The following is a 22,178-nucleotide window of genomic DNA, read 5'->3' as shown; positions in this document are numbered from 1 at the left end:
ACAGAGACATACAGACATTAAACTCCTTACACAAGGTAATACAGTTATTAAGTGGCAAAGCCAAAATTCAAGGCCAGGAAACACCAATAGCAACTCTGTCAAAGAGTGGTTGTTAAGACTTAGTCATGGGAAGTGTTTACCACAATACCTGGCTATCGATATCTATTGGTTCAATATTAAGATATTATGTATTCAATGTGAAAGAAAAATATAAAAGAAGAAATAATACAAGTGAGGGAATTTCACTCACTAGATTAATTGTCTTTCTGTAATGATGGGGACATTTTTCTTCAGTGGCAGAATGGCTGAAATTTCATATGTAGTTGCATGCATAGGCAATGTTTGCTGTTTGATCCAGAGGAACTCACTGGAATTCATTGAGGACTGACATTTAATATTCTGTGACCTTGACAAATTACACAATTTATCTTGGAATCGATCATAAAATGGGGATAATTATTAAATTGCAGGGAATGGAATGAGCTATAGTGTGTTAATGTAGTTGTGTACACAGTGCCATACGCGGCTGCTATTACTACTTCCATGAAGTCAACTCCAACCCTGATAATCATACAAAATCAGAAAACTATTTTGTCACCATACATAATTCATGTATTTAAACATCAGGCTTTTACCTTTTTCTAGTTAGTACTTGTAAGAATACAGTAATTTTTTTGGGGGGGGGAGGGGGTCAGTCCTGGGGCTTGAACTCTGGGCTTGGGAGCTGTCCCTCAACTCTTCAGCTCAAGGCGAGTGCTCTACCTCTTGAGTCACAGAGCCACTTCCAGTTTTCTGGTGTTTTATTGGAGATTAGAGTCTCATGGACTTTCCTGCCCAGGCTGGCTTTTTTTAAATGAGTTTTTTATTGTGAAAATGCTGTACAGAGGGGTTACAGTTACACGCGCAAGGTAATGAGTACATTTCTTATCAAACATTGTTGCCTCCTTTGTTTTTCCCCTATCATCCCTTCCATTTTACCTCTACAACTACAATCCCACCCCCCCTCACCCAATCCTACCCCCCCACCTCGCACCCCCACCTAAACTGTAAAGTTTGTTTTCAATATAGTGTCTTGTACATGTCATTGTTACAATGGATCCACTGGTATCCCTATTTAAACATTTTTGTTTATTCCCTTCCCCTTCCCAACTTATACCGACATCAAATACAGTGGAAACAGGTTATACCATGGGGGAGGAAGATACAAGACAACAAAAAAAAACACACGGTACCTTATAAATACATTGTAAACAATAGCAAGAAAGAAAAAACTACTTGTGTCCTTATCTTGGGGTTCATTTCTCTTAACTTCATCTTATCTAGTCATATGTACATAGCTTTTGATGTTTTCTACTTGTCCCAGACATATACTAGTTACTGCAAATAAAGGAAACCATGGGACCTATGCTCAAAGAAACAACTGCCTGATAAATAAGTGGGCTAAAGACTTAAAGAGAAACTTCTCTGAAGAAGAAATAAGAATGGCAAATAGACACATGAAGAAATGCTCAAATTCTCTAGCCACAAAAGAAATGCAAATCAAAACAACATTGAGATTCCACATCACCCCAGTTAGAATGGCTAGAATCAAGAAATCTAATAACAAAAGATGCTGGAGGGGATGTGGGTAAAAGGGAACCCTACTTCATTGTTGGTGGGAATGTAAACTTGTTCAACCTCTCTGGAAAGCATATGGAGGTTCCTCAAAAGACTCCACATGGATCTTCCTTATGACCCAGCAATACCACTTTTGGGCATTTACCCAAATGATCACAAATAAGACTATACTAAAGCTACCAGCACAACTATGTTTATTGAAGCATTATTTACCATAGCTACGATACGGAACCAACCCAGATGCCCCTCAGTAGATGAATGGATGAAGAAAATGTGGTATATATACACAATGGAATTCTATGCCTCCATCAGAAAGAATGACATCACCCCATTTGTTAGGAAATGGAAAGACTTAGAAAAAAATTATATTAAGTAAAGTAAGCCGGGCTGGCTTTGAACTGTGATCCTCAGATCTCATGAGCCACCAGCACCCAGCTGAATACAGTAATTTTGATGTAGACTATAATAGAGTAAATATTCTAAAATGTTAAAATGATATTATAAAGAAAGATAGGACTATAAGTATATTCTAAACTGAAGAAGATATTGATGTTTTATGTACTCCTTACCTCCCTTAGAACCTTTTTTTCCCAAAGGTTCTCAATTCTGCGTTTTTGTTCATCCTGTCACTCGTGTTTGAGCTTCCTCTTTTCAGAGAGTATAATTCTGACCCCGGAGTTTAGAAAAAAGCATCTCCTTTATTTGTAATCAAATCACCATCCTGTTTTGTTTTGTTTGGTCGTCATGGGGCCTGAACTCTGGGCCTGGGAACTGTCCCTCAGCTCTTCAGCTCAAGGTGAGTGCTCTACCACTTGAGCCACAGCACTACTTTCAGCTTTTTCTGCTTAAGTGGTGCTGAGGAATCGAACCTAGGGTCTCATGCATGCAAGACAAGCACTCCACCACTGAGCCACCTTCCCAGCCCCTGTTTGTTTCCCTTCCAGAACAAAACTCTCAATAAAGAGTAGGATATTTCCACATTGTGTCAACTGTTCATCCATTACTAATTCAGTATTTGGTGCATATTAGGAATGAATTATTTATTGACTAGATTTATAAAGAACATAAACACTGTATATTCCACTTTATCTACAAAAATATTCAGTAATTTGGCCTTGAAATAATGAAAAGTGAGCTTAGAACATTTCTGCTCATCCTGTGAAAGTTTCTTTGAGAGGATGGCAGAGACCTCAAGAACCATGATAACTTAAGTGGAAAGAACTTACACAAATGGACAGAGGAGTAGAAGGGGACTTATGAAGTGTGGACAGGTGCAGGAAACAGAAGTACATTGGCATGGGGATCATCAAAGCTAATATCTACTCCTGGCTGATTCTGAAATTGACTCAAGTGGTCTCTGTACCTGCTTGTTCTACATGGTTGCTGGGTGTGTGCAACAGTAATCTCATCAAGCTTGCTTGTTTAGAGCTTGGCAAAAGTGCTCTGCATTAAGAACAAGGCTTGTGGCAGAAACATCTGGATGGACTTATTTTGTCGGACTGCACAGTTCTTTCACAGCTTCTTCATCAGCTCAAGATCAGTGTGTTAGATGCATGGATGCAGTGGGTGAGGGATTTGCGGCTCCAAGTATGTTCTACTCACATTTATCTGTGGCTCTGCAAATTGCTCTGCATGTTCATTTGCCTAGACCATGCAAAAGAAGTTGCTAAACTTCTTTTGAAAGCACATCAAATTCAGAATGGAATGCAGCATGTAGATATTTGTTCTAATGTGTGGCTTGCAGACCAGCTGTTTTTTTTCTTCTTCATCATGAGTATTTTCATGTCACTTACATGAAAACCCTGACTGTACCTGTACTGTACTGAGACTTAAGCATTTGATCTCCAAAAAAAGAGGTATCAGAAAATTCATATCCAAGAATAGAACCTTTATTCTAGCTTCCTTGGTTATCAGCTGAGATGGCATTTTCTACATTATTATGCAGTGTTATCAATTTCCCTGTTTAATTATTAAGCTTTCCATGAAGTTCTAAAGCCATTCAGTGCATCTTGCACTAGAATTACCTGTCTGGAGATTGCTAGCCTCCAAGTCAATACACATACAAAAATCTAAGCATAGAAATAAGTGTTGTTCAACTTAGTCAACTCTATTGGATAGTTACAATATAAATGAGAACTAACTTCTAAGCAGTGTATATTCACTTATAATCAGAAAAAAAAGAAATATGTTGTTAACAAGGCCACACTCGCTGTGGCTCAAGTGTTAGAGTGCTAGCCTATAGCAAATGAAGCTCAGGGACAGTGCCCAGGCCCTGAGTTCCAGCCCTAGAACTGGCAAAAAAAAAGAAAAGAAAAAATGAAAACAAGGCTACACTGAAGCTGCCAATACAACTATTTTCACTGAAGCATTATTGACATAGCTAAGACATGGAATCAACCCAAATGCCCTTCAGTAGATGAATGGATCAAGAAAATGTGGTTTTAATAGACAATGGAACTCTATGCTTCTATCAGAAAGAATGACAGTGTCCCATTCGTAAAGAAATGGAAAGACTTGGAAAAAGTCATATTGAATGGAGTAAGCCAGACCCAGAAAAACATAAGTTCCATGTTTCCCTCATTTGTAATAATTAGAATATGTCTAAGATAGTGCTGGCAGAGGATCACAATAGCTCAATAGCTATTTTCATATGACTATATAAAATGATGCTAATCGAAATGAACCCCAACATATGGAAACAAGAGGGTTTTCTTTGAGTTTGGTTTTTGTTTTTGTTTTTTAATGTACTGTGTGAAGTTATTTCTTTTTTCTTTCTTTTTGTCCTTTGGTTTATCCCTGGTTGTCACTGTTTTTGATTTGGGTACTCTGTGTCTTGTATATATGTTTTTGTGATTGGGGGAAGGGAAGGGGAATAACAAAATGCAGGACAAAGGACAAAGGGTAAACCAACACAACAGCAATACTCACAAGACACTGTTAGAAATGAACTTTACAACTTCAGGGGAGGAGAGTCAGAGGGGAGGGAAAGTGGGAGAAAACAAGGAGAGGTTACTATTCAACAAAAAATGTACTTATTACTCTACTTATATAACTATAACCCCTCTATACATCACCCTTAAAATAAAATAAAATTAATTTTTAAAAAGACTGGTCATTTAAAAATAGGATGTTGAGCTACAGTTAATCACTGGCACATCGCCTAGAATGTAAAAGAAGTAACACTTCATGAAAAATTGAAAATACTAAAAAGCAAATAAGTGTTGTCATTTGCAACATTGTTTTGGCTATTTCTTCAGTTCCACTTTTTTTGGCCAGTCATGGGGTCTGAACTCTGAGCCTGGGCACTGTCCCTCAGCTCTTCAGCTCAAGGCTAGTGCTCTACCACTTAGACCACAGTACCACTTCTGGCTTTTTCTGCTTGTGTGCTGAGGAATTGAACTTGAGGCCCCATGCATGCAAGGCAAGCACTCTACCACTGAGCCACCTTCCCAACCCTTCAGTTCCAATTTTTTAAAAGGACAATCTTCTGCAGCATTTGCAGATGAAAAGTCTCCATTCTAGGCTCCTCAAAAAACTAAACATAAAGCTCCCAGCAATCCCACTCCCAAGCACCTACCCAAATGACCAAAGACAGCCATACTAAAACTATCAGCACAACCATATTCATTGCAGTGTTATTTACCATGGCAAAAATATAGTACCAACCCAGATGCCCCTCAGTAGAGGAATGGATCAAGATGATATGCTATATATACACAATGGAGTCCTGTGCTTCTATCAGAAAGAATGATATTGCCCCATTCATAAGGAAATGGAGAGACCTGGAAAAATTAAGAAATTACATTAAGTGAAGCAAGCCAGGTCCAAGGAAATATAGGTTTTATGGTTTCCCTCATTTGTAATAACTAGAATATGTCTGTAATATACTTAGCAAGGGATTACAATAGCCCAATCACTAAGTGCATAGGACCATATTTAATGAAGCATATCAAAATGGACTCCAAGAGTTGGAAACAAGAGGTTTTTATTATGTCATGTATGCACCTATTTCTCTTTCTTTTCTTTCTGTTTTAGTTTTCTGTACCCTTTGTCCTGTATATAGCTTAACTGATCCATGGAAGGGAAAGGGAATCACAAACAGCAAGACAAAGGATAAACTAATGCAACAAGGATACTTACTAGACACTATGTTGGAAAGTAATTTAATAACTTGGAGGCCAACAAGTGGGGAGTGGTAAGTAGGAGAAAATGAGGGAGGGATAACAATGTTTAAAAAGAAATGCATTCAACATAGTATTTTGTACATCTCATTGTTACAATGGGTCAACCTGTATCCTTATTTCAGCATTTTGCTATTGCCTTTCCCCTCCCCAAATTAGAAAAATGTATATACAAGATGCAGGGTATCAGAATCAAATACAGTGAAAATGGGTCATACTGTGGGGAAGAACATACCAAAGAAACAAAAAAATCACATAGGACATTATAAATATGTTAAAAAAATAGCAAGAACAAAATAAACCACTTGTGTTCCTATCTTGGGATTCATTTAACTTAATATCATCTTATATGGACGTATGTACATAGCTTTTGATCTTTTCTGCTTGTCCTAGACATATACTAGTTATTGCAAATAAGGGAAACCATGGGACCTATGTTTCTTTGGGAGTTGGGGAGGTGAAGTGGGAAGGGATGGTAGGGGAAAAACATAGGAGGAAGTAACAATGCTCCATAGGAAATGCACTGATTACCTTACCCATGTAACTGTAACCCCTCTGTACAGTATTTTTACAATAAAAATTGTATAAAAAGAAAGACACCATGGTGATGTAAATAAATAAACTACAAAAAAGAAATGTACTCATTATCTTACTTATGTAACTGAAACCTGTTCATCACTTTTACAATACATTTTTTAAAGAAAAATTAAAAAAGAAAAGTCTTGCTCTGTTCTATTCTAGCTCTCTCTGTTCCTTTCTAGCTCTCTCTGCTTTCTCTCTAGCTCTTTCCTCTCTCTTTCCTCTCTTTCCCAGCTCTCTCTCATTCCCAGGCCTTTCCCAGCCACGTGGAGTGCCAACCTTGCCTGGTCCCATCAGGTCTACTGAATAAACCAACCCCTTACCTGAATACCACTAGGATTTTATATTTCGACACCAACTTTTCAAGGAGGGAGAAGAGAACGAGTTGAACTTTTAAGCCTCCCCTTGAAGCCTACTTTGGAACCAGTCTGCCTTAGTTTCTGGTATTTTATGTTTGGTGTAAATGTGTATAGATTAAGCATTAATAACACCAGTGGCGAAAACCTGGAGAAGACCATTTTCCAAAAAGAGGGGAATTATGGTGAAAACTGGAATTATGGACAAGTAACATTAAATGAAACAATAGAATTTAAGGAATAGGACTTATTTGGAAAATGCCCCGGAGATAGATAGAGTGAATGAATGGACAAGCAGATGTATGATGTACTCTAGTATTGAAAAGTCAGGTTGCTTTTAATGCTATTAAAAATCCATTTCTGAGTGATATAGCTTTGGATGACATTAACCTAACATATGGGATATGCAATGAGAGTCTTCATCCAGAACCAACTTTGGTCCCAACTTCTCCACCAGAGCTCCCTACGGACTGTGGAGGACCTTTTGAACTATGGGAACCACACACAACATTCAGTTCTCCAAACTTTCCAAACAACTATCCTAATCAGGCTTTCTGTGTCTGGAATTTAAATGCACAAAAAGGAAAGAACATACAAGTCAATTTTCAAGAGTTTGACTTAGAAAATGTGGTAGATGTAGTTTAAATCAGAGATGGTGGAGAAGATGAGTCTTCTCTCCTAGCCGTGTATGCAGGGCCAGGGCCAGTGAAGGATGTGTTCTCCACTTCAAATAAGATGGCTGTCTTGTTCATCACTGACAACAGTTTGACCAGAAAAGGATTTAAAGCAAACTTCACTACAGGGTATCATTTGGGGATGCCAGAGCCCTGCAAAGATGACACTTTTCAGTGTGAAAATGGAGAATGTGTTCCACTTGTGAACCTCTGTGATGGTCAGCCACATTGTAAGGATGGCTCAGATGAAGAACATTGTGTGCGTCTTTCCAATGGCACAATGAGCAACAATGGGCTGGTGCAGTTCAGAATCCAGCCAAATGGCATGTAGCCTGTGCTGAGAACTGGACCAAAGAAATTTCAAATGATGTTTGTCACCTATTGGGCCTGGGGAGTGGAAACTCATCAATGCCTATATTCTCTACCAGAGGTGGACCATTTGTAAAATTAAGCAAAGCACCTAATAGCGGTTTAATACTAACTCCCAGTCAACAGCGCTTTCAAGATTCGTTGATTTACTTGCAACGTAATCATAAATCATGTGGTAGAAAGCTGGTGACTCCAGAAGTCAGCCCAAAAGTCGTTGGAGGAAGCAACGCAGAAGTAGGAGCCTGGCCGTGGCTCACTGCCCTGTATTACAGAGACCAGCTTGTCTGTGGCGCGTCTCTTGTAAGCAGAGAGTGGTTGGTGTCTGCCGCACACTGCGTATATGGGAGAAATGTAGATCCATCGCGGTGGACAGCATTCCTAGGCCTGCATATGAAATCAAATCTGACTTCTCCTCATATAGTAACCCGGTTGATAGATCAAATTGTCATAAACCCTCATTACAATAAACGGACAAAGAACAATGATATTGCCATGATGCATCTTGAATTTAAGGTGAATTACACAGATTATATACAACCTATTTGTTTACCAGAAGAAAATCAAGTTTTCTTCCAGGAAGGAATTGTTCTATTGCTGGCTGGGGAACAGTTGTACATCAAGGTCCAACTGCAAACATATTGCAAGAAGCTAATGTTCCTCTTCTATCAAATGAGAAATGCCAGCAACAGATGCCGGAATATAACACTACGGAAAATATGATATGCGCAGGTTATGAGGAAGGAGGAACTGATTCTTGTCAGGGAGATTCGGGAGGACCTTTAATGTGCCAAGATGACAACAGCTGGGTGCTTGCTGGTGTGACCTCATTTGGGTACCAGTGTGCCAGGCCTCATCGCCCAGGGGTCTATGCCCGGGTCCCAGGCTTCACCGAATGGATACAGAGTTTCCTACACTAAGCATTACATTAAATGTAATGTGAAGGTTGGTCACATTTCCCTATTTCCTTCTCAGAATCATGGAAACAAATTTCTGAGACATAAAGTACTAAAAACCGTTATCCTTGCCTAAGTCACTGAAATGCTGGAATGGAGTGTTGTAGAGAGATAAAACGAATAAAATTAATTTTTGTAATTCAAAAAAAAAACTCTTCATTCTGCATTCACCTTTCAATATTCACCTGTTGAGTAATCAAATGCAAGCTACTATATTGTATCTCAATAGGAAAACCTGAGAGGAAATGAATGCACAGATGGGTGTGAATTAGATTAATGTGAAAACTTGCCAAAACTTGTGTATACAGATTGTACATGGGTTTTGTTATTTGAGATAAATTTGTGCTGAACAGTCACCATAAACACTGAATTAGCAAATACCAAATCATGGCTCCAAGGGGAAATTCAAGTTTGGTTTCTTTTTTTTTTAATTTAATTTTATTTTATTTGTGACCATACTGTACAGAGGAGTTACAATTACGTGGGCAGGATAATGTGTACATTTCTTACCAAGCATTACAGCCTCCTCCTTTGTTTACCCTTCACATCCCTTCCCAGCCTCCCCCTTTCCCCCCAATCCCAATCCTTCTCCTTCCCCCCCTTACCCCCCCCCCTGCACCGAAGTTGTAAAGCTAGTTTTGGACATGACAACTTGTACTTCTCATTGTTGCAACAGTTCCACCTGTATCCTTAAACAACTGTTTTTTCCCCATCTCCTCCACAAGTTATACTGACATCAAATATAGTGAAAGCAGGAGTTATACTGTGGGGGAGGGATATACAAAGCAACAAAGAGATAATCTTATAAATGCGTTAGAAACACATGCATGAAAGAAAAAAACATTAAAATACACATCTAAGGGTTCATTTTCCTGACATCACATTATCTGACCTTTTCCACTTGACTCATACATATACTAGATATTACAAATAAGGGAAACCATGGGACCTATGTTTCTTTGGGCCTGGCTTACTTCACTTAATATAATTTTTTCCAAACCTTTCCATTTCCTTACAAATGGGGCAATGTCATTCTTTCTGATGGAGGCATAGAATTCCATTGTGTATATATACCACATTTTCTTGATCCATTCATCTACTGAGGGGCATCTGGGTTGGTTCCATATCTTAGCTATGGTAAATAATGCTACAATAAACATAGTTGTGCTGGTAGCCTTAGTGTGGTCTTGTTTGTAAACATTTGGGTAAATGCCCAAAAGTGGGATTGCTGGGTCATAAGGGAGTTCTATGTGAAGTCTTTTGAGGAACCTCCATACTGCTTTCCAAAGTGGTTGAACAAGTTTACATTCCCACTAACAATGAAGTAAGGTTCCTTTCTGTCCACATCCCCTCCAGCATCTGTTGTTGTTAGAGTTCTTGATTTTTGCCATTCTAACTGGAGTGAGGTGATATCTCAATGTTGTTTTGATTGGCATTTCTTTTATGGCTAGGGATGTTGAACATTTCTTCATGTATCTATTGGCCATCCTTCTTTCTTCTTCAGAGAAGTTTCTCTTTAAGTCTTTCACCCACTTATTTATTGGGCAGTTGTTTCTTTGAGGATTTGTTATTGGGGGGTTTAATTTTTTGAGTTCTAAGTATATTTTAGATATGAGACCCTTGTCTGTTGTATGGCTAGTAAAGATCTCCCAATCTGTGGGCTTTCTATTGATCTTGCTAGCTATGTCATTTGCTATGCAGAAGCTCTGCAACTTTATGCAATCCCATTTGTCCAACCTTTCTTTGATTTGTTGTGTTTCCGGGTCTCTATTCAGAAAATTTCGGCCTGAGCCAAGGAGACCTAGGGTTTCTCCTGTTCCACCCTGTAATGTTTTCAGAATGTCTGCTTTGAGTTCAAGGTCTTTGATCCATTTGGAGTTGATTCTGGTGCAGGGTGATATATAAGGATCTAGCTTAAGTTTTCTACATGTAGTTAACCAATTTTGCCAGCACCATTTACTGAAGAGGTTGTCTTTCTTCCATTCTATTGTTTTAGCTCCCTTATCGAAGATTAGATGGCTATAGGTCTGTAGGTTCATTTCTGGGTTTTCAATTCTATTCCATTGGTCCTGAGGTCTGTTCTTATGCCAATACCAAGCTGTTTTGATTACTATGGCTTTATAGTAGAGTTTGAAATTTGGTATTGATATTCCTCCAGCAGTGTTCTCTCCATTGAGGAGCGTTTTTGCTATTCGGGGTCTTTTATTGTTCCATATGAATTTTTGGATTGCCTCTTCTATTTCCTTGAAGAATGAGGTTGGAATTTTGATAGGTATTGCGTTGAATTTGTAGATAGCCTTGGGAAGTATTGCCATTTTCACGATGTTAATCTTTCCAATCCAGGAGAATGGGAGGTTTTGCCATTTTTTAAGTTCTGTGTTGATTTCCTTTTTCAAGATTTTAAAGTTTTCATCATAGAGGTCCTTCACTTCTTTAGTTAATTCCTAGGTATTTTATTTTTTGTGGGGTTATTACAAATGGAGTTGCTTTCCTAATTTCAGCCACACTTTTCTCATTGTTGGCATACAGAAAAGCCAGTGATTTTGGGGGGTTAATTTTATAACCTGCTACTTTGCCAAAGTTTTGAATCAGCTTGAGTAATTTGGGAGTGGAGTCTATGGGATTCTTTAAAGACAAGATTATGTCATCTGCAAAGAGGGAGAGTTTTATTTCTTCTTTCCCTATTTGGATCCCCTTTATGTGTGCATCTTGTCTTATTGCTGTAGCTAGGCATTCTAATACTAGATTGAAGAGAAGTGGAGAGAGTGGGCATCCTTGTCTTGTTCCTGAGTTAAGAGGAAATGGCTTTAGTTTTTCACCTCAAGTTTGGTTTCTATGTGCTTCTTGTCACAATATTATCAACAACTGATCAATGCATAAACCAATTTTATTTGTATGTCTGTTTAAAGACACTTTATTTAATATACATTATTGATTTATTCACAGTAAATTCACAACCAGCAGCAATAAAGAGTTCCTCTGCAAGGCACCTCTCGGCCTTCCTGTATCACAAGTTGGCACTACTTAGCACTTCAGTACTAGGCCATTTAGAACAGTACAATCTCCACACTAAAGCCAAGCACAGCAGCTTAAGCCTGTAATTGTAGCTACTTGGGAGACAGACATCAGAATATCACAGTTCAGGCCAGTCTGGACTAAAAGTTTTCATATCACCATCTCAACCAAGAACTGGGTGTAGTCGCATGCATTTGTAATTCCAGCATGGTAGTAGAACAATGGTTGGGCATGTGCACCTGTTATCCCCAGTGATAAAGGGAAACACAAGTAAGATTATCATACCCAAGCCGGGCACTGGTGGCTCACACCTGTAATCATAACTACTCAGGAAGCTGAGATCTAAGGATCACAGTTGAAAGCCAGCCCGGGGCTTATCTCCAATTAACCACAAAAAAAAAAACCCAGAAGTGGTGTTGTAGCTCAAGTGGCAAAAGTTTAGCCTTGAGTTGAAGAGCTCAAGGACAGCACCTAGGACCAGAGTTCAAGCCCAACAACCAACCAAAAAAAAAAAAAAAGATCATAGCGGAAGCTGTCCCAGGAATGAGATGAGGCTGTACTTTGAAAATAACCAATGTAAAAACAGACCTAGAGGCATGTTCAAGAGGTAAAGTACCTACCTAGCAAGATTGAATCCCAGAATTCAATTCCTAATGTTACAAAAATAATTTAACTATAAAGTGAAAGACTATTTAAGTGGTAATATACACCACATGAACAGCACATGATCGTGGTGATTCTTGCTTATAATTCTAACTGCTCAGTGGCTGAGATCCAGAGGTTCAGCATTTGAGGCTAACATAGTCAAAAAGTTCAGGAGAAGTCATTTCAAACAATAAAAAGCTGAGTGGACTTAATGACACACATTTGTCATATCAAACTATTTATGGGAACCAAAAATAGGATTGTTGTCAAAAGAAAGACTCCATTAAAAAAATAACAAATGATTTGACCAGGAAACACAACAAATCAAAGAAAGGTTGGACAAATGGGATTGCATGAAACTGCAGAGCTTCTGCATGGCAAAGGACATAGCTAGCAAGTTCAATAACAAACTCACAGATTGGGAGAAGATATTCTGTAGCCACATAACTGACAAGGGCCTCATATCTAAAATATACTTAGAACTCAAAAAATTAAATCCCTCAACAACAAATCCTCAAAGAACCAACCACCCCAGTAATAAATGGGCTAAAGACTTAGAGAGGCTTCTCTAAAAAGGAAATAATATTGGTCAATAGACACATGAAGAAATGCTCAAATTCTCTAGCCACAAAAGAAATGCAAATCAAAATAACATTGAGATTCCACATCACCCCAGTTAGAATGGCTAGAATCAAGAAATCTAATAACAAAGATGCTGGAGGGGAGGTGGACAAAAGGGAACCCTACTTCAATGTTGGTGAGAATGTAAACTTGTTCAACCACTCTGGAAAGCAGTATGGAGGCTCTTCAAAAGACTTCACAAATAGCTCCCCTATGACCCAGCAATCCCACTTTTGGGCATTTACGATCAAAAACAAGACCATACTAAAGCTACCAGCACAACTATGTTTATTGCAGCATTATTTACCATAGCTACGATATGGAACCAACCCAGATGCCCCTCAGTAGATGAATGGATCAAGAAAATGTGGTATATATACACAATGGAATTCTATGCCTCCATCAGAAAGAATGACATTGCCCCATTTGTAAGGAAATGGAAACACTTGGGGAAAAAAATCATATTAAGTGAACTAGGCCAGACCCAAAGAAATATAGGTTCCATGGTTTCCCTTACTTGCAATAATTAGTATATGTCTAGGATAATCTTATCAAATGAGCAGAAAAGATTTTTTAAAAACTATGTACATATGAACATATAAGATGATGCTAAGCAAAATGAACCTCCCCAAGATATGGACACAAGAGGTCTTTCTTTGTTGTTGTTGTTGTTTTGTTGTTGTTTTTAATGTACTATGTGATTTTTTTGTTTCTTTTTTGTTGTTGTTGTTGTTGTTGTTTTGTCAGTCGTGGGGCTTGAACTCTGGGCCTGGGCGCTGTCCCTCAACTCTTCAGCTCAAGGCTAGCGCTCTACCACTTGAGCCACAGTGCCACTTCCAGTTTTCTGGTGGTTTATTGGAGATAGGAGTCTCACAGTCTTTCCTGCCCGGGCTGGCTTTGAACCGCGATCCTCAGATCTCAGCCTCCTGAGTAGCTAGGATTACAGGCGTGAGCCACTAGCGCCCGGCTTTTTGTTTCTTTTTTATGTTCTTCTCCCTATGGTATATTCGCTGTTGTCACTGTATTTGATTTTGGCACCCTGCATCTTGTATATACATTTTATAATCTGAGGAAGGGAAAAATTCTGAAACAAGGACACAGGATGACCCACTGCAACAATGATACTCACAAGACACTATGTTGGAAATTAACTTTACAACTTGGGAGAGAGGAGGAGTAAAGTAGGTGAGGAGGTAAGGGATAGTAGGAGAACAACAAAGGAGGGGCTAACAATGCTAAACAAAAAAATATACTCATTACCTTATTGATATAACTGCAAACCCTCTGTAAAGCATCTTTACAAGAAAACAAAATTTAAAAATAAAATAACAAATGCAAAAAGGATGTGAGTATGGCTCAAGTGGCTGAAGAATACTTGCCTAGCAGGGTAAGGCCCTGAGTTCAAACCCCAGCACTGTCAAAAAGAAAAAGAAAATATAAAACTTACATCTTTTTTTCTTTATTTCGCCATTCTCCTTAAAATCTTGGCTAGAAGTTTTTGTTAGATAAATAAGTCTTTTATGCCATTATGTTCTGCTGAAACTTAAAGCATTGCTATTTCTTTTTTATTTCTTTTATTGTAAAGATACTGCACAAAGTGCTTACAGTTACATGAGTAGGGTAATGAGTACATTTCCTTTCAATCATTGTTACCCCCTCCTTTGATTTTCCCCACCATCACTTCTCTCCCCACCTCCCCAACTCCTCCCTTCCCACCCTGACATTGTAAAGTTCATTTTCAACATAGTGTCATGAATATCTCATCATCACATAGGTCAACCTGCATCCCCATTTAATCATTCTGCTATACGCCTAACACTCCCCAAATTATAAAACTGTATATACAAGATGTAGAACACTGGAAGTAAATACAGTGAAAACAGGGGTTATACTGTGGGGGAAGAACTTACAAAAGAATCACATAGTGCAAGATACATACATTAAAAACAATAGCAAGAAAGAAAAAACACCTTGTGTCCCTGTCTTGGGGTACATTTCATGGTCATATGTACATACCTTTGACCTCTGTTTGTCATAGATATGTACTAGACATTGAAAACAAAGGAAACCATGGGACCTATGTTTCTTTGGGCCTGGCTTACTTCACTTAATATAATTTTTCCAAGTCTTTCCATTTCCTAACAAATGGGACAATGTCATTCTTTATGATGGAGGCATAGAATTCCATTGTGTGTGTGTGTGTGTGTGTGTGTGTGTGTGTGTGTGTGTGTGTGTGTGTGTGTGTGTGTTCCACATTTTCTTCATCCATTCATCTACTGAGGGACATTGGGGTTGGTTCCATATCTTAGCTATGGTGAATAATGCTGTGATAAACATGGTTGTGCTGGTAGCTTTGGTATGACCTTGGTTGTGATCATTTGGATAAATGCCCCAAAGTGGAATTGCTGGGTCATAGGGGAGCTCTATGTGGAGTCTTCCAAGGAACCTCCATACTGCTTTCCAAAGTGGTTGAACAAGTTTACACTCCTACCAACAATGCAGTAGGGTTCCCTTTTGTCCACCTCCCCTCCAGCATTTGTTGTTATTAAATTTCTTGATCCTAGCCATTCTCACTGGGGGATGTGGAATCTCAATGTTGTCTTCTTTGCATTTCTTTTATGGCTGGAGAAGTTAAGCATTTCTTCATGTGTCTATCGGCCATTCTTATTTCCTCTTCAGAGAAGACTCTCTTTAAGTCTTTAGCCCACTTATTTATCAGGCATTTGTTTCTTTGAGGATTTAATTTTTTCAGTTCTAAGTATATTTTAGATATGAGACCCTTGACCATTGTATGGCTAATGAAGATCTTCTCCCAGTCCATGGGCTTTCTATTGATCTTGCTAGCTATGTCCTTTGCCATGCAGAAGCTCTGCAGTTTCATGCAATCCCTTTTGTCCAACCTTTCTTTGATTTGTTGTGTTTCTGGGTCTCTATTAAGAAAATTTCGGACTGTGCCAAGGAGCCCTAGAGTTTCTTCTATTCCTTCCTGTAATTATTTCAGGGTGTCTGCTTTGACCTCAAGGTCTTTGATCCATTTGGAGTTGATTCTGGTGCAGTTTTATTTATACAGATCTAACTTTAGTTTTCTACAAGTGATTAACCAATTTTGCCGGCACCATTTACTGTCTTTCTTCTTTAACTCCCGTATCAAAGATTAGGTGTCTATAAGTCTGTGGGTTCATTTCTAGGTCTTCACTTCTATTCTACTGGTCCTGAGGACTGTTCTTGTGCCAGTACCAAGATGTTTTATGATTTTGAATTCAGTGCCCAGGCCCTGAGTTCAAGCCTCAAAATTCCCCTCCCCCTGGGGAAAAAAAAAAGCATTGTATTCTTTTCTTCCCTGCTTTTCTAGTTTTTCTCTTAAAACTGTTTCAGCACACATATCCCCTCTCCACTAGTAATTCAGCTTTTGCTTTCTCTCCTGTTCTCTTCAAGACAGCAAGACCCCTCTGAGCTTTTCTCTGTGGTTGCTTAATGCACTCTAGGCTCAGCAATTCACCGTCTTTGCTGGGGAAAAAAAAAAAAAAAGATGATGGCCTCTACTGGGGAGACTTCAGAAAAAACATATGAAGACTATAGTGCTTGATTTTTTTCTTTAATTTTTGTAATCCATAAGATTTTTTCACTTAGCTGTAGAAGGAATCATTTCCAAACATGTAAGAAAGCTTACACTAAAATGGATTACCTATATCACAATTGACCTTTGAGTAAATGCATGCATTTCACAGCAATCCAGTTCAATCAAATGTCCTAGGAAGATACATTCACATAACTTCAACACCAGAATTAAAGTTTAAAGATGTACATTTTAGTAACTCTCCAAAAGCCAAAAAGTTCAATCTCCATATTCAATATATGTGACATTATTTTTTCTCAATACAATGATAGTTGATGTGGACATTTCTGTCTTTGTGAATCACAAAAGGTTTTCTGTGCAGAAATAAAGAAGCAATTCCCATCCTTTTGTTCTCTTAGGTATTGCATGATTATTTTACCAGAGCAATTACTAAAAACAATTACATATATATATAGTTATATGTAGTTATAACTGTACATATAATGATTAACAAAATTCTCAGGCTCTGCTGATACTTTGAATTTCTTATTTTCCTTTTCTAATATTTTATTCTTTGCCCTAATAAGAAGAAATTACATAGTTCCAAAAACAGACAAAGCGAGACAATTAGGAACAATTATGTGAATTGAGTCCATTTCCTAAAATATCATAACATACATATAATTTGTTTATTATGTGAAAAGAATTAATTAGCCTACTCATAAGAAATTGTTATAAAGGGAAAAATTAATATGTCATACACTGACATATTCTAGATTCTTTGAATGCCTTTTAAATTGCCATCAAGTCATTAGTTAATTGTTGAAATTAAGCTAATTTTTGACTGTTAATCCCAAAATATGCCCCAAAAATTCATCATTAAAAGTTACTTACATATTAAAATGGATTAAATTAACATTGGAGTCATTTTTAACTATGAATTAAAGCAAACATTATTTCTGACCCCTTCAACATAAAGAATGGTATTGTTTTTGTATTTGAAAATATAAAAATCTTTTTCTTTTATTTTTTCTGTCGATAATGGGGCTTGAACTCTGGGCTTGGGCACTGTCCCTCAACTCTTCAGCTCAAGGTGAGCGCTCTACCACTTGAGCTACAGTGCCATTTCCAGTTTTCTGGTGGTTTATTGGAGACAAGAGTCTCAGGGTCTTTCCTGCCTGGGCTGGCTTTGAACCATGATCCTCAGATCTCAGCCTCCTGAGTAGCTAGGATTACAGGTGTGAGCCACCAGCTCCTGGCAAATATAAAAATCTTATAATAAATTGTCGCACTCTGGAATTTGGATCCACAGAAATGGGTTCAAGATCACTCTGAAAACCTCCTTCAAGTCAGGCACCAGCAGCTCACTCTTGTAATCCTAGCTATTCATAGATCTGAGGGTCACAGTTTGAAGGCAGCTAGGGAAGGAAGATCCATAATAGTCTAATCTATAATTAACCATCAAAAAGATGGGGGAAGAAGTGTGGTTCAAGTAGCAGGGTGCTAGTATTTGACACAATAACTCAGGGCGAGCCTCCAGGCCCCAAGTTCAAGTCCCAGGACTGGTACACACATGCATAAGCACACACACACACACACACACACACACACACACACTAATTCAACAAACCCTAAAGGGTGATTATTTTCTGCATTTCTGGAAGCCTTTTTGCTTCTCTGACACCTGTTGGCCACTGTTGGCTCTCTACAGAGGTGGTCTATTGTTCTTATGACTCAACAGTTTTTCTAACCCCTCAGTGCCAGTATCTCCTGTTTGGCATGATATACCACAATTATGATGTACCATCTAAAAACAGTCAACAAACCATACTGACATGCCCGAGGAAGACAACTTGGATCAAGAGAACCAAGAAAGCCAGGATCCCAGAGACCTAGGAGATAAGGATACAATTTTCCTTAATGACTTTGTTTTGAAGAGATGGTATCCATGACCTTGAAAAAGATATTTCTGAGTTGTCAAATCTGAAAGGGTTTCTATTAAAGATTTAAACACATTCCAAAGAGGTATAGAAATGATTTACACTAAAGAGGAGATGTCTATAATCCCAGCTACTCAGGAGGTAGGGACAGGAGCATCAGAGCTAAAGGCCAAAATGATTTAAAAATGAAAAAAACAGTTAACAAGAATCTATCACAAACACAATGAACATAGTTGTTCTGGTAAAAGCTATTGATTTTTGTGGGTTAATTTTATACCCTGCTACTTTGTCAGTTTCAGAAAAATGCAAGTAACTTGGGGGAGGAATCTATAGGGATCTTTAAATACAGGATCATGTCATCTGCAAAGAGATAGTTTTGCTTCTTCTTTCCCTATTTAGATACCCTTTACATTTATTTCTTGCCTTATGGCTCTTGCTAGGAATTTCAGTACTATATTGAAGAGGAATGGAGAGAGTGAACATCATTGTCTCATTCCTGATTTTAGAGTAAATAGTTTTAACTTTTCACCATTAAATATAATTCTGGCTATAGGTTTGTCATATGCAGTCTTTATTATATTGAGGAATGTTTCATGGATTCCTATCTTCTCCAGAGCTTTTATCATAAGGGGGTGTTGAATCTTGTCAAATGCTTTTTCTGTATTGGGATCATCATGTGGTTCTTGTCCTTGCTTCTGTTGATGTGGTAAATTACATCAATTGACTCCTGTATATTGAACCAGATTTGCATCCCTAGAATTAATCCCATTTAATCATAGTGTATGATTTGGAGGGATTAGTTGTTGAATTCCTACTGCCAGAATTTTATTGAGAAGTTTTACATGGATGTTCATCAAAGAGATGGGTCTACAGATCTCTTTCTTTGATGGGTCCCTATCTGGGAAACAACTACCCAACTCATAAATGGGCTAAACACTTAAAGAGAGACTTTTCAGAAGAAGAAGTAAGAATGGACAATAGACACATGAAGAAATGTTCAACATCTCTGGCCATAGAAGAAATTCAAGTCAAAGCAACATTGAGATTCCACTTCACCCCAGTAGCCATTATCAATAAAGATTAACAGTAACAAATGCTGTCCAGGATCTGGCCAAAAGGTAATTCTACTACACTTTTGGTGACTGTAAACTTGTTAAACCACTCTGGAAAGCAGTATGGAGGTTCCTCAAACCACTAAACACAGAGCTTTCCTATGACCCATCAATCCCACTCCTGGGCATTTATCCAATAGAACACAAACCAGGCCACACTAAAGCTACCAGCACAACCATGTTCAATGAAGCATTGTCTTCCAAGATAGGGAATCAACCCAGATGCCCTTCAATAGACAAATGGATCAAGAAAATGTGGCATATATACACAATGGAATTCTACTGTTTCATCAGAAAAAAAAATATTGTATCATTCATAAGAAAATGGAAAGACCTGGAAAAAATTATATTAAGTAAAGTAAGCCAGACTCAAAGAAACACAGTTGCATGATTTCCTTCATTTGTGGTAACTAGAATGTGCCTATAAATCTACAAGTAAACACAAAAGCTGGTAAAGGACAAAATATTGCACTTGGACATAATCAATTTAACAGGACTCTAAACATTCACACAGTGAGCCAAAGGAGGATATTCTTAAGACAGGATCACAAAGGCTCGATAACTGTATGTATATGATCAGATAATAGGATATTCATTAAAATGAACTCCAAGAAATGGAAACAGAGAGTTTTTGTTGTTTTGAGTTTTTTTCCCCTCCTTCATTACTGTTTTTGCCTTCTGTACCTTTTGTCTTGTTTGTAAGTTTATCCGTTTGGGGGAGTGTTAAGGGGAGCAAAGAAATGGTGGGAATAAGGATGAACAAATTCAGCAGGGATACTTACTAGACATGTTGAAAATGAGCTATAAAACTTTAGGGAGTTAGGATGGAAAAATTGAGATAAAGAGAGAGGGTGACATTGTTCAAAAAGAAATGGACTCATTACCTGACTTACATAACTGTAATCCCTTTGTACATCACTTTTACAATAACAACAAGTATTTTTTAATGAAAGAAAAAGGAAATTAGAGCTTAGAGTTAAGAAGAACACCGTCAAAAGTTTAGGCAGGCAAAGGGGAACATTCAAGATCTCTCAGTCAGAATAAGAGCCATGAAAGAGAGATGGGTGATGAGTCATTGCTCTTCCATCTTCCCCTTTTCCCAACCTGCACCTCACAGCACTACATGTTCTCTTCTTCTCATTCCCATAAGAGGTTCCTTCTAATGATCAAGTGCCAAGAAGATCAAACATGTCTCTTAAAACAAGGAGATCATAATCTGAGGACCTTTAATTAGCTATTGCTATGATTTTACCCATTCCAATGTGGAGATGTTTAAGGGTACAGCCTAGTTCAAGTCATTGGCGGTGCTGCTTATGGGGTTAACATAGTGCTCAGGGGACCCTAGTTATTTGCTTTCTAGGAGAAATTGTTATAATGAGCAAGACTGGTCTCTTCCCTTGGGTCTTTCTGGAAACTTGTCTCAGATTCAATACCATTCCCTGCACCTCCTTTGGTTATATTTTATTTAGCATTAAGTATTTTTATAGCTATGAATAGGGTTGAACATTACTTACATTACTAGATCACTTAATTACACTGCAAACTGGCATCAAACTTGGGTTAAAAATATGTACCCTGATATGTTTTAAACAACAACCACAAGGACATCCATAGAAATATTCTGAAAGGATATTGACAGTGTTAAACTAAATGAGTAGAGTGTGAATTAAATAAGCAATGGAAATAGTTAAGTACTAATTTTATATTTTTTCGAAGCAGACACATATTTAATGACTCCCTTACTAGCATGCTGATTTATGGCAATACTTAATGTGGCATGTATATCTTATTATATTTTGGTTAAGAGAAAGACTTCTAATTTTCTCAATTGTGTTGACTGGAAGTCTCCTGTGGAGTCAGCCTTGTCAGTTAGTTTATTAGTTAATTAAGTGTCATTTTATACCTTATTTTCTAAATTCCAGGCACCCCAAAGAGCTTTCTCCATGAATCTTCTCACTATCAAGTATCTGCATAATTAGTCTCATCTTAGACTACCTATTATTCAATGCACAATAGAACAGAACAATTAATTTGGACCACATGCAATTATGTTGAAAGGTCAGGTGCTACCCATAATAAAATTCAGTTCAAAAGTGTGTTTGGGGAGAGTATTAATATGGTTATCCATGAGACTTTTTAGGGGCAGAAAATCTCCAAGTGCAATTAAACAGGCTGTAAAATAATCACTTGCAATTTTTCAATTTTAAAGCAAGATTTTTTTAGGATGTTGTGCAAAATGAATACTTCTAAGGCTAATCAACTTTGGGAGATTTACATCAAGAGGTGACAAATTCCTACCCTAAAGCAGAAAGCATATAATTTGGCCTGAAACTTCTTACGTGAGCTTCAAATCATAAAGAGCTTTCCTGGAGCAGTTGTTACAAACCCCTCAAATAAAGTTAATAATGAAAATGCTGCCTTTATCCATCCGGAGTAATTTGAGCTATGGCCATAAAAATTACATTGAGAAGTATGGATGTGTGGATTATAAAGTATCCTCAGTACCCAAATGTCCATGAATTTATAATACTGTGCTCTTCAACATTGTTATGTTTGCCTA

General features: G+C 37.9%; 1 protein-coding gene across 1 annotated transcript; it reads left to right on the top strand.

The window, feature by feature from the left end:
- Positions 1-3,170: 3,170 nt before the first annotated feature.
- On the top strand, positions 3,171-8,693 carry LOC138806875 (enteropeptidase-like). Its single transcript, XM_069992286.1, is given in 5 exon segments — positions 3,171-3,204; positions 6,715-6,969; positions 7,062-7,724; positions 7,727-8,344; positions 8,347-8,693. Coding segments are annotated over 5 exon segments (1,917 nt in total).
- Positions 8,694-22,178: the final 13,485 nt, after the last annotated feature.

The sequence above is a fragment of the Dipodomys merriami genome, unplaced genomic scaffold (assembly GCF_024711535.1).
Source record: "Dipodomys merriami isolate MVZ:Mamm:240054 unplaced genomic scaffold, mDipMer1.0.p SCAF_41, whole genome shotgun sequence".
Lineage (NCBI taxonomy): Eukaryota > Metazoa > Chordata > Mammalia > Rodentia > Heteromyidae > Dipodomys > Dipodomys merriami.
Note: the sequence above shows the minus strand (reverse complement) of the source record. Positions and strands in the feature narration are given on the sequence as shown.